The following is a 14,489-nucleotide window of genomic DNA, read 5'->3' as shown; positions in this document are numbered from 1 at the left end:
CTGTTCTTTGCTGCTCTCCAAAAAAAATCTTCTTCTGCCTCCACTGTGTCTTCCTGCAGGAAGTGGATGCTCAGACCCAAAGAAATACTTTCTCCACAGTGGCAAAAATTTCAAGAACAGTGATGCATCCTGGAGTTTAGGAAACTGTCTGGCTCTGTGTCCCACCCTTCAGAACATCTATTCCCGTGTATATTCCTATCTATCTATCTATCTATCTATCTAACATTACCTCAAAGTGCTTACACTGGGAAAGACAGATGCTCATCCAAGGTCCTCACACAGGTATTCCCATAGCACAGAGTGTGCTTGCCAAGATACTGAGGACAAAGCCAGGTCAGTGGCAGTGAAACTGTTGTCTCCTCCCTTCCGAATGGTTCAGTGACACCAAGGCACCAGCCTTGTCCTGGTCAGCCCTGCATGGCAGGTAGGACAGTATAAGGAAATTTTTTTCTCATCAGTGAAGATGTGAAAAGATCCCCCCGCCTTGTGTACCTGCCGCTGCAAGCCTCGGGACTTTGTGCTGTTGAGTGCTCTGCGGCCTACCCTGCAAAGGGCTCTGCTCTCTGGAGCAAGCCTGCTGCAAGGCGGGGCTGCGAGAGCCCTTTCTGCCCGCTTTGGCTTTCCAGTGCAGCCTCTCGGTAAGGGATCGCTGTCACAGAGATGCTCTTTGGGCTGCTGTGCAGTGCCTGCCCCTGTGAAGGGCTGCTGGCCAGCCAGCCAGGACGCCTGGGTGGTTGCGCTGGTGTGACTGCACCATCTAGTGCTGTCTTCTGCAAACTCACCGCTTGTCTTGGAGCTTAAAGGAGGCTCGACTGGTTGCTCACAGGTCGACAGGGATTGCACCTCAAACGCGCGTGGAACCATACTTCCTGTTTCATAATGCCGCAAAAGCGGGAGAAATTGATGTGGCAAAGGCAGCAGCTTCTTCTAGCCACTGTCTTCCCTGTTAGGTGAGCTTCCGTCCCGCTTGGACAGCCATTAGAGAGGAAGAAGCATGGCACAGCGCTGGCTTGCATCAGTGATGCACGTGCACAAAATGCACGTGTGAAATAATAAGCTGCTTCAGTGGGCTCTGAAGGGAAAACGCAGGTTCAGTTCTAAATTGCTAGCTGCATTCAGTGCCAGTCTGAATCAAGTTGGGAAACGATAAGGCAGCAGCAGAAATAAGGCCCAGACCCAGCGCGGCTGCTCACTCGGCTCCTGCTCAGGTGCTGCCCTAAGGCACAGCTCCTGCGAAGGCCTGATGTGTGCTGAGAGCAGCGTCTTTCGGCTGCAGAAGGAGCGGCATGTACGCTGGATGCTGAGGCCAGAAAGAGATAAGGTCTGCTGCCTCTGCAGCCTTGCCGAAGTAACTGTTTGGTAGTTTCTGATAAGCCTGGAAGTCTTCACAACTTAACGCAACAAGCCACAGGAAAGGTGTCGACCAGACTTCTGAGCTGGAAGGCAGGAATATGCTAGCTTCTCCCAAAAGGCGTTTGGAAGCACATCCATCAGCAGCTGGGCTGCTGAGTCTCTCCTGCTTCCTTGGGTGATAGAGGGGACACCTGCAGCGTGATGCAGGAGGAAGGATAAGCACCCCACCCCTCAGCCAGGCAACTCTTTTGCTCATGAGCATGTGGATTAGTGACTTCATGAGTTAATGAGCGTGTTTATTGTTGAAGCAATAAATCAGAGAATTGAGAATCTAGACTAGTTTGTCAAAAGGGGATTGAGTCCTTGTTTGATTTTTACCTAATGAGCTCATGAAATAAAGCTTGATTCACAGAGTAGTACATTGCTCTGTGAATTTGAGAGACCCAGATGAACCATGACAATCCACAAAATAATTCACTGCTGAAACTGCAATTGCATGATACAGTAGTAACAAAATGGAAAATGCTTCAACCATGTGGTTGAGAGATTAAGGAACAGGATTGAAGGAAACATGGATTTATCAGGAAGCTCCCTTAGTGTATTGGGTTTGCGTGGCAAGGGTTTGGTAGCGAGGGGGCTACAGGGGTGGCTTCTGTGAGAGGGTGCTAGAAGCTTCCCCTATGTCCGACATAGCCCATGCCAGCCGGCTCCAAGATGGACCTACCGCTGGCCAAGGCCAAGCCCATCACTGACGGTGGTAGCATGTCTGCGATAACATATTTAAGAAGGGGCAGAGGGGAGAACAAATGGCAACTTCAGCCAGAGAGAGGAGTGAGAACATGTAAGAGGAAACAACCCTGCGGACACCAAGGTCAGTGAAGAAGGAGGGGGAGGAGGTATTCCGGGTGCCAGAGCAGAGATTCCCCTGCAGCCCGTGGGGAAGACCATGGTGAGGCAGGCTGTCCCCCTGCAGCCCATGGAGGTCCACTGTGGAGCAGATACCCACCTGCAGCCCAGGGAGGACCCCACGTTGGAGCAGGTGGGTGCCCAAAGGAGGCTGTGACCCTGCAGGAAGCCTGTGCTGGAGCAGGCTCCTGGCAGGACCTGTGGCCCCGTGGAGAGAGGAGCCCATGCTGGAGCAGGTTTTCTGGTAGGGCTTGTGACCCCGCGGGGGACCCACGCTGGAGCGGTCTGTGCCTGAAGGACTGCAGCCTGTGGAAGGGACCCACACTGGAGCAGTTTGTGAAGAACTGCAGCACGTGGAAAGGATTCATGCTGGAGAAGTTCATGGAGGACTGTCTCCCGTGGGAGGGACACCACACTGGAGCAGGGGGAGAGTGAGGAGTCCTGCCCCTGAGGAGGAAGGAGCGGCAGAGACAACGTGTGATGAACTGACCACAACCCCCCATTCCCCATCACCCTGCGCTGCTGGGGGCGGGGAGGAGGTAGAGAAAATTGGGAGTGGAGTTGAGCCTGGGAAGAAGGGAGGGGAGGGGGGAAGGTGTTATAAGATTTGCTTTTATTTCTCATTATCCTACTCTGATTTGATTGGTAATAAATTAAATTAATTTTCCCCAAGCTGAGTCTGTTTTGCCCGTGATGGTAATTGGTGAGTGATCTCTCCCTGTCCTTATCTTGACCCACGAGCGTTTTGTTTTCTCTCCCCTGTCCAGCTGAGTGGGGGAGTGATAGAGCGGCTTTGGTGGGCACCTGGCCTTCAGCCAGGGTCAACCCACCGCACTTAGAAAGCGTAGGGCCTGCTTCAAAACCGAGCCTGACACAGTCAGCAGATTGGAGAGAGGCTGTGGATCTGTGCTGAGGCACGCTGGAATGGGGATACCTCCACACTCTGCAGAGCAGTACAGAAAGTGTACATTTGTGTTAACTTGCATTTTGTGGCTCTGCTTCTCTTCTCCGAGTAGATTTCCTAAGGTTCCAGGAAAGCTTTGCTTTTGGCCAAGGCAACAGACATGGACTGAGTATGAGGAAGTCCTGCTGACAGCTCCGTTGGCACAAGGGCTGAAATACTGGCACTGCAAGGAGTGGCAACAGTTACTGACAGCTGCTCAGGGACCTGAGCTGAGCTCTGCATCTTGGTACACGTGATCTGTTCAAAAGCATGGATGCATGGACAGCATGGCAGCAAGGCTGTACTGCAGAGGAAGTGTGCTTCATGGTTTTGGCTAAATTTCATTAAAATATGTCCTTTTTAATGGCAGGCTTGATAGAAGCCCATACTTAAGGACAGTCAGTTTCTCTTACTTGTAGAGATGATCATGGATCATTTGGCAAATATACATTAATGAAGCATGCTGCAAAAGACTTCTTGCTTCTTTCTGCGTTTTGTTCTGGTTTTGGTATGAGTGGGATTTCATTGTCCAGTGACAACAACAGGCATTTTTACAAACAAAACCAAATGAACAAAACAAGAACTGTAGAAATGGAAACATACTGGCTCAGGTAGGACAAACAGCCAGCCTTTATCACCACTGGTAGTACATCTAGATTTCATTACGAAGGTACACTGCTGTAACTAACAGCATAATACTTACAGTGTTGAAGTAGGAGTGTTAAGTGGAATTTGTTTTCTTTAAGTAGCCTAGCTACTCCTGATTGTTCATAGCTATGAAGTATCTTGCCACATTAAAACATTTTTTGATTTTTAGGAAGCAATAAATAACAGAGTCAATGACAGAACTCCAAAATGAACTCTCCCTTAGTTGTGTTTACTTTTTAAGATTAAAAGGTGTGGAAATACAATCAAGGAAGAGTACTTTAACCTGGTTAAGAATGAATCATTTTGGTCTTCAATTGCTTGGGCTGAAGATAACTAAAGAACTATATTACTCGCCAAAAAGGCAAAGTACCTAAAAAAGGTAATCCTGCTGTTAAGCGGATTGGGAAGAACTATTGCAAGGGATTGTGATGCTACCGGCCACCATAGAACTTGCTCTTGTCTAACCAGGTTTCCTTTAACTAATGTAAAAGATTTTGCAATGTTGAAGAAGTTACTTAAAGCAAACCGGAAGAAATCTACTTTTTTTTCTTTTTTTTTTCTTGTGACTGACTACCGCTTGTGACTGGAGCTATTATTTTATGGGATTTGGAGCTGAACAGCCAGAAAGCAGATTTTTTAAACAGCAAGATAGCAATTTAAGGCCCTGCAGTGTAAACAGGAGCACAGTTTAAACTATTCAATGTTTGTAACACTAGTATCTTCTAATAAATTATCCCCCTGCAGAAGCAGAATGATAGACCAGTGACCAAGAAGATACTTGATAAAAAGCTGACAAAAAATATTGATTGCAGAGGACTGCAAACTTCGCTTTCAGAAGTGATAATCATCTGTTCTTTCTATTGAGCAGATGATAGATTTGTAGGTGTTTGGTACTTCTGAAGTCAAGGCAGAGGTGTCTTGCCAAGTAACTTTGAAATTACTCCTTCGGAAAAACACAGGGGCTGAAGGTCCAGCCCACAGCCTTGAATGACAGATTTTCACTGATTATTCAGTGGTTCCTGCAAAGCTGTTCTCTTTTGTTTGGTAGAAAATTCACAACTTCAGCAGGTGGGCAGACTGAATGAGTAATGAGCAACTCAGTCACAAATTTCTGAGTTAAAAGATAAAACCTGAAGTTATTTCTAGCTGTAGTAATAATAATTCAGATGGGGTTTAACAAAGAAGCTTGAACAAAACTATAGTTGTGCTGTAATTACCCAAATTCTTGATGGAACTGTTAAAAACCCGAATATACTGTTCCACTGCTCAAGCAGTGAGAGGCAGTGAGTTTAACATCACTATAGAGCATCAGACAGTAAAGGGTATTTCAAATAAACCATTATCATAGCTGAACACATATAAAAATAATCTCTTTATTGTGATTTTTTTTTCTCTTTACCTGACAGTGGTATTTCTTAAGCATAAATATTAACATGAAAAAGTATCTCTGCTGAGCCTGCAATTTCATGTTTCTTGCAGCAGCAGTGCTGTCATAACCAACTTCTTCCCCGGCTGCTTGTTCCCTGCCCTACGCTGCCCCTTCTTTCTGGGCAGTACACAGCGTGCGAGGCCACACTGCCCACCAAATGAGGGACCTGACCAAGTGGAGTCACCGCTTCCCACCCTCTTCACCCTGGATGTTGCCAGCAGCAACACTGGCTTCAGTAAGCCTCCTTCCTTTGCCCTTGCATAATCCGTGACTCGTCTGAAATGCTCTGCAGAGCTGAAATAGGGAACAGATTTGACAGAAAAATAGCATTTTTTAAGACTGGTTGTTTTTCAGTGGGATCAGTTCAGTTGAGCCCATTCAACCTGTAACTGAGCAAACACCATGTTCTCCAAACAGGGGAGAAGGAGAGGTGAGAGCAGGAATAAGGTAAGGACCCAGGGCTGCTGAATGTCTCAAAAAATGGTGCATCCGTGTGTACCCTTCTGATACAACCAGCCACCTGGGGAGTTGAGCTAAACTGTTGTACTCTGCACTGGAGCAGAGCTGGAGCGCTGTAAAAAAAGAGCATCTGACTAAGCAGTAACTAATAGCCGAGGCGGCAGCACCTTTAGCAGCTGTAGTCATTTTGGAAATGAACTTGTGACTATCCCCTAAACCACAGCTACCTCAAAAGCCGACCTTACCCTGAATTAGGAAAGATTTATTCTTCTGTTTTCCTACTCTGAGAGCATTTCAGACTAAGTGAGATGAAATAAAAAACACACTTAAAGAAATTATATTGGTAGATGAAGACTCTAAAGTAAAGTTTTAAAATGGGCAACACTAAAATAATTCTGTACGATGTCATCTTTTTTACCTCAAAACGCTTGTATACTTTGAAGTAAAATCAATTGATTTTAAATCTATTACTCTAATACAAGAGAGATAATAAACTCAACACCACTTACAATAAACTTTACAATAATTGTCACGTTATAATAAACTGGAAAAAATGAATATGCAGTGACTTTTTGTGCTAAATCCACTGTTTTAAGCTTTAGTGAGCTATTTGTTCATCTGTGTGACGGAGGTTTTAGTCCTATAGACAACACATCGCTTGGCTTTTAAACCAATTCAGGAAGAGCTCTTTCAGGAAGATCAAAAACCAACAACCTTTCACCTTCAACTCAATAAATCATATCCCATTTAATTCAGTTTTTATTCAATGAAATGATGTATAAAAACTTACAAATCTGAGAACTTAACTATACACAAAAAGATGATATTCAGTTTAAACGTATACACAGAGAAGAGCTGTGGTTTGTGACTTGCCCTCTCCCACCCCTCCCCCCAAAACACACACTGTCTCCATTTACGATGGGGCAATTATTCTGTCCGCTTATGCCTTCTGTTGGCCCAGTTATTGCTCGGTGGGCTTCATTGCTGCTGTCAGTTTAGGTTTTTAGGCTACCAGCAAAAAATCTGGGCATCTATATAAAATAAGAATCAACAACTTGATTTTTAACACAAAGATGCAGTGCTACCATCAGCAGTAACTAAAACTACAGAATTCACCCTTTCAATTTTTCCAGACTTTGTCTTGGCTTTGAAAATAATGGGACTCTCACAGAGCAGAATTTGCCAGCCAGCACTACAGATTCACTTCAAAACAACCATGATCCCCTGTTGCTAGAACGTCTCTGCACCACTTTTGCTTCCTCTTAACTCATGCCATTAGACCAAATGAAATCATGGACATTCCTTGCTTGAGTAAGGCAATAAAGCTTTTCGCTCTCCTTTCATCCAGAATGACTCAAACCTATAGCTAACACCACATGCATGTGCTGCACTAATGATGGTACAGTGCTCACCAGTATGTCACTTCTCTAGTTTCCTTTGTAGCTTGGGTGCCAACACTTACCTATTAGCTTCTCTTCAACAGGCCAATAAAAATGCACACAGCTCAGGACGTTTTAAGTTTGATTAAAAATAACCTGTGCAATGACTAGTTTTGTCAAACAAACAACTAAAAGACTTTCTGGGCTGAATCTGAGAGTAGACGGCCAGTTACTTAAAAAGGATGTGTGCATTTATTTACCTGTACCAAATATACACACAGACACTTTCTATATATATATATATATATATAAATCTTTATACATATACAGTATTTTATATATATATAAAGATTGCCATCACATTATTATTACAGCTACTTAAGTCAAAATTTGACTAAGTAACTACTTTGCTTGACTAGATGCATCTGAAACAGATACCCAAAGGCATACTTGAAAGAAAACATAAGGCTAAAAGAAACCCAACACCCTTAGCTCTTTTTAACTCAATGAACAGAGATTTTTGCATTTGTTGCAAAAAGTTCTGAGGGTTTTAAGTTATAACCTTAATCAACTTGCATGTGGACTTCTAAAAAGCATGGTGTTTAATTTGCCAGATCTTCCCGAAATGCCTTTTACCAGGGAAAGTAATATACATATATATATATATATATATTTTCTTTGCTTACCAAACTGATACTCTGTTTCTCATTACACTCATCATTGTATCTAAATACACTTTTAAGCAATCTAAATTTTGTTTAAAATCTATTAAATTTGGATTAACTAATACTATCAACATAGTTAGCTGGATTATTTTTTCACACGTTCCTTTGTATTAAAATCAATTATGTTGTGGTTTGATGCAAGAGCTTTTTGTTTGTTTTGGTGGGAGAGGCAAAGTCCAATTTCCTAACGCGCCAGTACAGTTCTGGTTGCTGAAGACAAAGAGTGGGAAGGAGGCTGGTGGAAAAGATGGCAGGGGTAAGTGAGGTAAGAGGTGGGGGGAGGAAAAAATTGATTTAATAAAAAATGAGTAAAGAAATTTTAAAAAATTGATATAGGTTTCACATTCAGTCTAACAACACTGCTTCCTGCTCCTTTTTGATGGAGGCTAACACTGCATTATCAGTCTCTGTGGCTTCTGTGTCCCCACCACCTAGCAGAATGGAGCGATCTTCTTCTAGTGTAAAGACAGAGTTTTGATTTTGGCACGAATGTTTGACTACTTCATTGGGAGTTGAAAACGTTTTGTCACACAAGTTACATTTGTAGGGCTTGTTGGTCTGTACTAGCATGTTGTCCATTTGACTGCCTTCCTCAAAAGTACAGAGTTCCAGAGTCTGTTTGTCCACCATCGTGTACGTGTCCATGCTCTGGTTTAGGCACACGTGTCTGGCAGCCTGGTTAGCCCTACAAAAGCTTTTGTCACAAGTGCTGCACTTGAAGGGCTTGCCAGTGTGTATGTACATGTGCTCCCTCCAGTGGCTTTTCTGAATAAATTTGCGACCACAGATGGAACATTCGTATTTCCGTCTTTTTACTTCCCTCTCTTGGTCTGCCTGCTCCAAGTTGTCTATGTCTGCAATATCAGAAGGGGGTGGTGTCTCTGACTGCTGCTGCCCATCAATTATAGGGGAGTCTGAGATCTGCTGCAGCTCGCTGTCACTAATCATCCCTGCTTCAGGCACTTCCACGGCATCTTTATCAGCTGTGTTGTTACAGAGAGACAAAGAAATATTACTTTCTCCCTGCTGGCTAGACGTGAAGGGAACTCCCGTGTGGATCTGCAGGTGCTCACGCAAACTACTTCGCAAATTGAACCGGCGACCGCAGAGGTGGCAGGCATAGTATTTTGGGAAACTTCCATTCCTTTTCATAATGCTTGGCTTGACATGTGCTATTGTGAGTGAGGCAGGCTGTTCATCTGAAGAAGATGCTTCCATGTTGGCCTCTTCTCCTGCAGGTGAATTATTACCAGCAGCAGATACCAATTCTGGAGATAAAGAAGATGGCAATGGGTCAGAAGTGGACATATTTGTCCGGGTCACTTGTGGCAGAGTTGTAGCTAACTGTGAGAGCTGTGGGCCTTCAGAAACCTGCTCTTGGTTCATCCGTGATGTCTGTGGCCTTGGTTCTCGCCCGAGTTTGTCAGTCGCTGATGTAACCTTAGTGGGATGTCTTATCTGGTGATCTGCGATCTGAATGCCATATAATGAAGATGCTAATGGAAAAACTTGATCCGGGTGAGAAAAAGTTCCCTGACTTGCAAGGCTGGCCTCTTGAATTAGTGGATATGCATGCAGAAACTTTATTCCCTGTTCTAGTCGAACTGGGTCAATGAGCTGCGGTGCCATCTTCCCAGTGTACATCAAATGCAAGAGATAACTGAAGATGTCTGGCTGTATGTCAGTTGCTTTCAAACGGACACATTCACTGAAAGGTGAAACAAAATGATCAATAAGAGATAAAGAAAATCTTTTTTACCAGATCTAGGTTATTCAAGCATTGATAAAAATCAGAGGCATCTACTTAAAATCAAAAGACAGAATCTGCAATGAATATAGAGAAACGCTTTAATGTGAAAGAGCTAATCTTATTGGCCACTTGAAAGATGACATTTTTTTCCTCAGGGAGGTAACTGGCTTGAAAGACAAAGCTGTCCCATTGCAATCTACACCTTTCTAAATTGCTGTTACATTACAGATTTGTTGTCACATGTTAATGTATTTTGTAAATCGCAAAGACATTTTCCCCCCTTTTTTGGTTGGATTCAAACCCATCTGTAGCTGAATTTAAACCTGCTAGCACCGGACTCTAAATTCACAATCCATTAAACTTTTCTGAGTACTTAGCCCTGAAAACACCTAAAACTCATCTGGCACTTGCCTGTTTGGCTTCTGTGTCTTACCACTGTCTACAGCTACAGTTCTGCAAATGTGTGGTATCACCTTGTCTCAACTGCATTACCATCCAGAAACCATGCAGGACAGGGTGTGAATCCCCTGAGGATCTGATGCAACAGGTGTAGCCTGAGCACATCTAACCAGTGGAGGCCAGGCTCCTTACAAAGCAGAACAGTAGCTTCTTTCCTTGAATAGGGAGGAAGAAACGGTAGCACCAGGGTACGCCTGGTCAGCCTAAGGCCAGTCCCTTGGTTAGAGTGCTCAACGAGGGGAGACACTTTGGCTGTGATGCCCTCTTCAGCCTAACAGGACTGAAACCAACACCATCCTCTAGCTGAGAGCGTGCCCTATGCATCAACCGTTAGGATACTCTGGACTGAAACACCCACCACTCCTCCGGTTGAAGCAGGATCTCTGTGCAGAAAGAGAGGCAAGGTTCACAGAAGAAGAAAGAAAATCAGGAACATCTTGGTTAGGCCAGTTAGCTACCAGGAAAGGACCTAGGATTCTAATCGTTTTTCAGAGTTATTTGTAGCTCTTGTATTAAACAAACATTAAATAAGAGACAGAAATCCAGAAATGGACATGACTGCACGCTGTGTTCTGAATGCTTTAACCACAGTAGGCTACCAAGCTGAGGAGGAAATTATAGCCAATTCTTCCATTTCTTAAGGTGCACCCTTCTTGAGCTCTCTCTCTGACTGCTTCTGAAGTCAGATATATTACTCAAAAGTAAACTTTGCAATGGTGTCTTTCAGAGATGACTGTGCACTCTTGATGGAGCATCAAGACCAATACATCTGCCTGCAGTCCTGTCTCAGAAGGGCAAATGCACTTCTGTCCCTGATGTTTACTTTTGGCTAAGAACTCTTAAGAATTTCACTCACTCAATATAAACTTTGGAGATAGTTCAAATAACTGGGAAAAAGAAAAGACAAAAAAAACTTTAAAAGTTTTACACTTTTTTATCTTTTCAATGCCCTCCATGTAACGCTGCCCGCCAAAAAAAAAAAAAAAAAAACACAAACCCCCTTATACTTTGGTAAACTAAAAAAAAAAAAAAAAAAGAAACATATTAACCTCTTCTGTAAGTCCATTTCTCAAAATCTCCTAGCAAATACTTACTGGGTTGTATATAAGTTACAGAAATGTCAAGAATAGTGCCAAGACAGAGTAGAGGATAGTGAGTGGGGGAAGGAAAGTACAAGAGTGAAGATGGGATCCTTTAAGTATTCAATTCTAGGAATTCTATGCTTTTTTAAGGATAAAGAACTTGTGCTAAATTATAACATTAGTGTTAATGAATCACAGTTTAACGTGTTTTAAAGTAAGATTCTAGTTTGCAGGTAAGACTGGATTCCCATATTCCTTAGGTCATAGCAAGAAACAAAAAGAACATTTTCAGGTTTCAAAGTGTTGCTGGACCTCCTTAGCTTAGCTAACTGAACAACATTTAAACAGTGAACCTTTTTATAGTTACCTGGTTTGATGAACAAACAACATCTTGAAGTAGTTGGAGAAAGAAGCAAGGACCGATTTGTGTGCCTTGAAGTAGACATCACCAATGGCAACTGTGCAGTCACACAGGAAACCGAACTCTCTCTGAGCATTTAGTTGCTGCAGCAGAATAAGTCCATGGTTGGCCAAATCCATTTTTTTACACTCTGAAAAGCAAATTACTTCCATGTAAAACTTAACAGTAGATGCACAGATGCAACAGTAGCTGCCTGTTAAGAGATACTTTCCTCTAATATCCGTATGTCATGCTTTAGTAACACCTCTTAATCCCAAGCTGATATCCTACACGTAGGCAAGGATCTCTGTTTCACGATGGGCAATGCGATTCACAAAGGTGCAAGTGATTTGCCAAGGCTTAAAGAGCAAAGGAGAGCCAGGACTAAAGAGTCTTGAAAAGGCATGGGGGGGACACACGTGGATACAGAAAGATAAATAGCTAAAGGAGAGGAAGAAGTATTAATAAGTAGTAAAAACACCTATTTGTAACGGGAATAACAAAGTATTTTGGCTGCCACTCGTCTGTTCAAACAGGAAAGATAAATCTCCCTTCTGATACCAGTCACCCTCACCTAAGTGGGTGAGAGAGACAAGAGCAGAACCCAACAGAAGATAAGTTAGATACTTTGAACTTGAATTTTCAGTGCCTCTGTGTATCTTTTACCTAAAAGTTATGTGTCCATCCAGCTGAATCCAAACCCAACATTAAATAATTAAGCATTTCTGATGGTTACACCCTCTCCTGGGAAATACCAGATACATACCTGAGTCTCCCCAGGCTGAAACAATGAATTCATTCTAGGCATTGGCAAGCCCTCTGGACTACCAGGACAGGAGGGGCCAATCCTTTCACCCAACAACTATTATTTATCAAGATCAGCTACAACAGCATTTTGTGAGAAGCCTGCTTGCCGGAGTGCCTCATGCTTGCCTAGCAAATCAAGAAACCCGAGGGGCAAGAGGTGCAGTTCTGTCCATCACTGGCCGTCGGCACAACGTAGGACAAATAACAGTGAAATGTGGCACCAACCTGAGCCCCCCTAAATCAGGGCTTCCAAAAGCCACCCCCCCACCCCCTCGCATGATTCAAGGGCAGCCTCAGAAGCAAGAATTGATAACGCTGGGAAAAAAACAGCGAGGGAAACACATTAGGACAGTTGCGTATGGTTGGATGGATGAATATGGGGCTAGTAAGATCAACAAGTGGGTACAGACTTAACCAAAACAAATAAAGCTTTGAGCAGAAAAAGTGAAAGTATGAAGTAACGTAGGTCTCTATGTAGCCATGTAAAACAGCAAGAAAAGTCAACAAAATTCCTGGGCACGTTATGCCCAGAACAGTGCAGATGCTCTATGAACAGAAAAGAAAGAGAAGGTGAAACCAGGAGAAGTGGATCAAAAGCAGTACATTTATAAAAAGCCTTGTTTTTTTTCCCTCTGAAAATTCAACAGGCAGTTATCGAAATTTTCTGTAAGGTACAAATGGCTTGTTTCTTCTATACAGTAAGAGCGTGGCTTTTGGGGAAAGAGAATAAAAGTGTATTCCACATAATGCCAATATGTTTAGTCATTGGAGAAACAAATATTTCTACTTGCTGGACAGTGCAGAATGCCCTCGTATTTAAACCAATAACCAGGCTGACCAAATGCATTCCTTTGCATTCACATGAGATCAGAACTCGTTTGAGTCAGGGGTGTAAGGGCAAAGAAAGAAACACAACTTAAGATACAGTTGATTATTTTCTTACAGTTAATAAGAGAAAAAAAATCAGGTTTCAACTCTCTTCAGGTCCATCCTCTCCTCCATAAGTTACTGTTTGGATAATTACGTTTGTACAAACAACGTGCTAAAATCCTCTCCCTCTCTCCAAAAGAGGGAATACTTGCTGTCAGCAGTATCAAAAATCACGTTGATGGCTATTTAATCCTGCAAGGTGCTCCATGCAGGTAGACTCTGTGATGTTATGGAAAACACGCTAGATTTCTTTTTTTTTTTTTTTTTGGTAGCTTTAATTTAGATTATTCTGTGTGCTACATTTTTTAATTCATCAGTGCAGGGTCTGGTTTGTACTTGGACAGCAAAACTGGTCAGGCAGAGCAAACCATCGATGTGAGGGAACCCCAAACCAGAAAGGCATTCTTTCCAGTTATTGTCACCCTAAGTTTGGTTAGCTTATAGTTTCACTCTTATCCAAGCAGCAGTCACTGTGCCAGTTGAAGCTGTTACCCTTCATCAGAGACCGGAATTAATCTTTTCACAAAATGATACGGCGTTCGTGCACGTGCACGACGCTACGTTTTTGTGTATATCTGAAAGATATTTAAATGCTTTGAACTGAAAGCCCTAGAAGAATTACACTCCGAAGAAATTATAACGGCAGAGGAAAAGAGTGAGGAAAGCACTGTGTCCCTCTTTACATAGAGAGGGGCACGTTACAGGCATGGGTGCGTTCAGGAGCTTTACCCTTAGCTCAATAAGATGACGATTAACACCAGCAGGGCCGTATTTCAGTGCTGACCGACTGAACAACTGCGTACAATACGCCCCGTGCCCTGACGCCCTACAGGGGACAGTCCTTCCGTTGTAGGGTTGACAGGACTGGCCTGGCTCACCTTTACCGCAACTTTTGACATTACCTAATTTGCTCAACGGCGGGTGAAAAACCACGCGGGGCCGAGTCCTTTCGGAAAGCGTGCGTTTATTTCGCAGACCGCCAAGGGAAAAGCGGTGGGCGCAGGCCGAGGCCGAGGCGGTACCGCGCCGCGGAAGAGGAGGAACGGGCCGAGGAGGACAAGGCCGCCCGCGACGGGGCAGGAGGCGGGAGCGCAGCCCGGCGGCCGCTCGGGCGGGGGAAGCCGGCCGCCCTGACAGGAAACAGCTGCCGGCCCGCCCCAAGCACAGCCCGGCGCTTCCCGCTCTGCCGCCGGGCACCTCGGCGCACACCAAACCTCCC

General features: G+C 43.9%; 1 protein-coding gene across 2 annotated transcripts; it reads right to left on the bottom strand.

The window, feature by feature from the left end:
- Positions 1 to 6,481: 6,481 nt before the first annotated feature.
- On the bottom strand, positions 6,482 to 14,345 carry ZBTB2 (zinc finger and BTB domain containing 2). Of its 2 annotated transcripts, XM_010581897.1 has the most exons (3): positions 14,173 to 14,345; positions 11,501 to 11,684; positions 6,482 to 9,550 (listed from the first exon to the last, which is right to left on the bottom strand). In XM_010581897.1, exons 2-3 carry the CDS (start codon positions 11,671 to 11,673, stop codon positions 8,188 to 8,190), a joined length of 1,536 nt encoding a protein of 511 aa, XP_010580199.1. In that variant the 5' UTR covers positions 11,674 to 11,684; positions 14,173 to 14,345; the 3' UTR covers positions 6,482 to 8,187. The 2 variants fall into 2 exon arrangements, with proteins under 2 accessions (XP_010580199.1, XP_010580198.1); XM_010581896.1 differs by lacking the exon at positions 14,173 to 14,345 and having other exon boundaries at positions 11,501 to 11,759.
- Positions 14,346 to 14,489: the final 144 nt, after the last annotated feature.

The sequence above is a fragment of the Haliaeetus leucocephalus genome, unplaced genomic scaffold, assembly GCF_000737465.1.
Source record: "Haliaeetus leucocephalus isolate CR32 unplaced genomic scaffold, Haliaeetus_leucocephalus-4.0 Scaffold819, whole genome shotgun sequence".
Lineage (NCBI taxonomy): Eukaryota > Metazoa > Chordata > Aves > Accipitriformes > Accipitridae > Haliaeetus > Haliaeetus leucocephalus.
The sequence above is the reverse complement of the archived record's forward strand: the minus strand, read 5'-3'. Positions and strand labels throughout refer to the sequence as shown.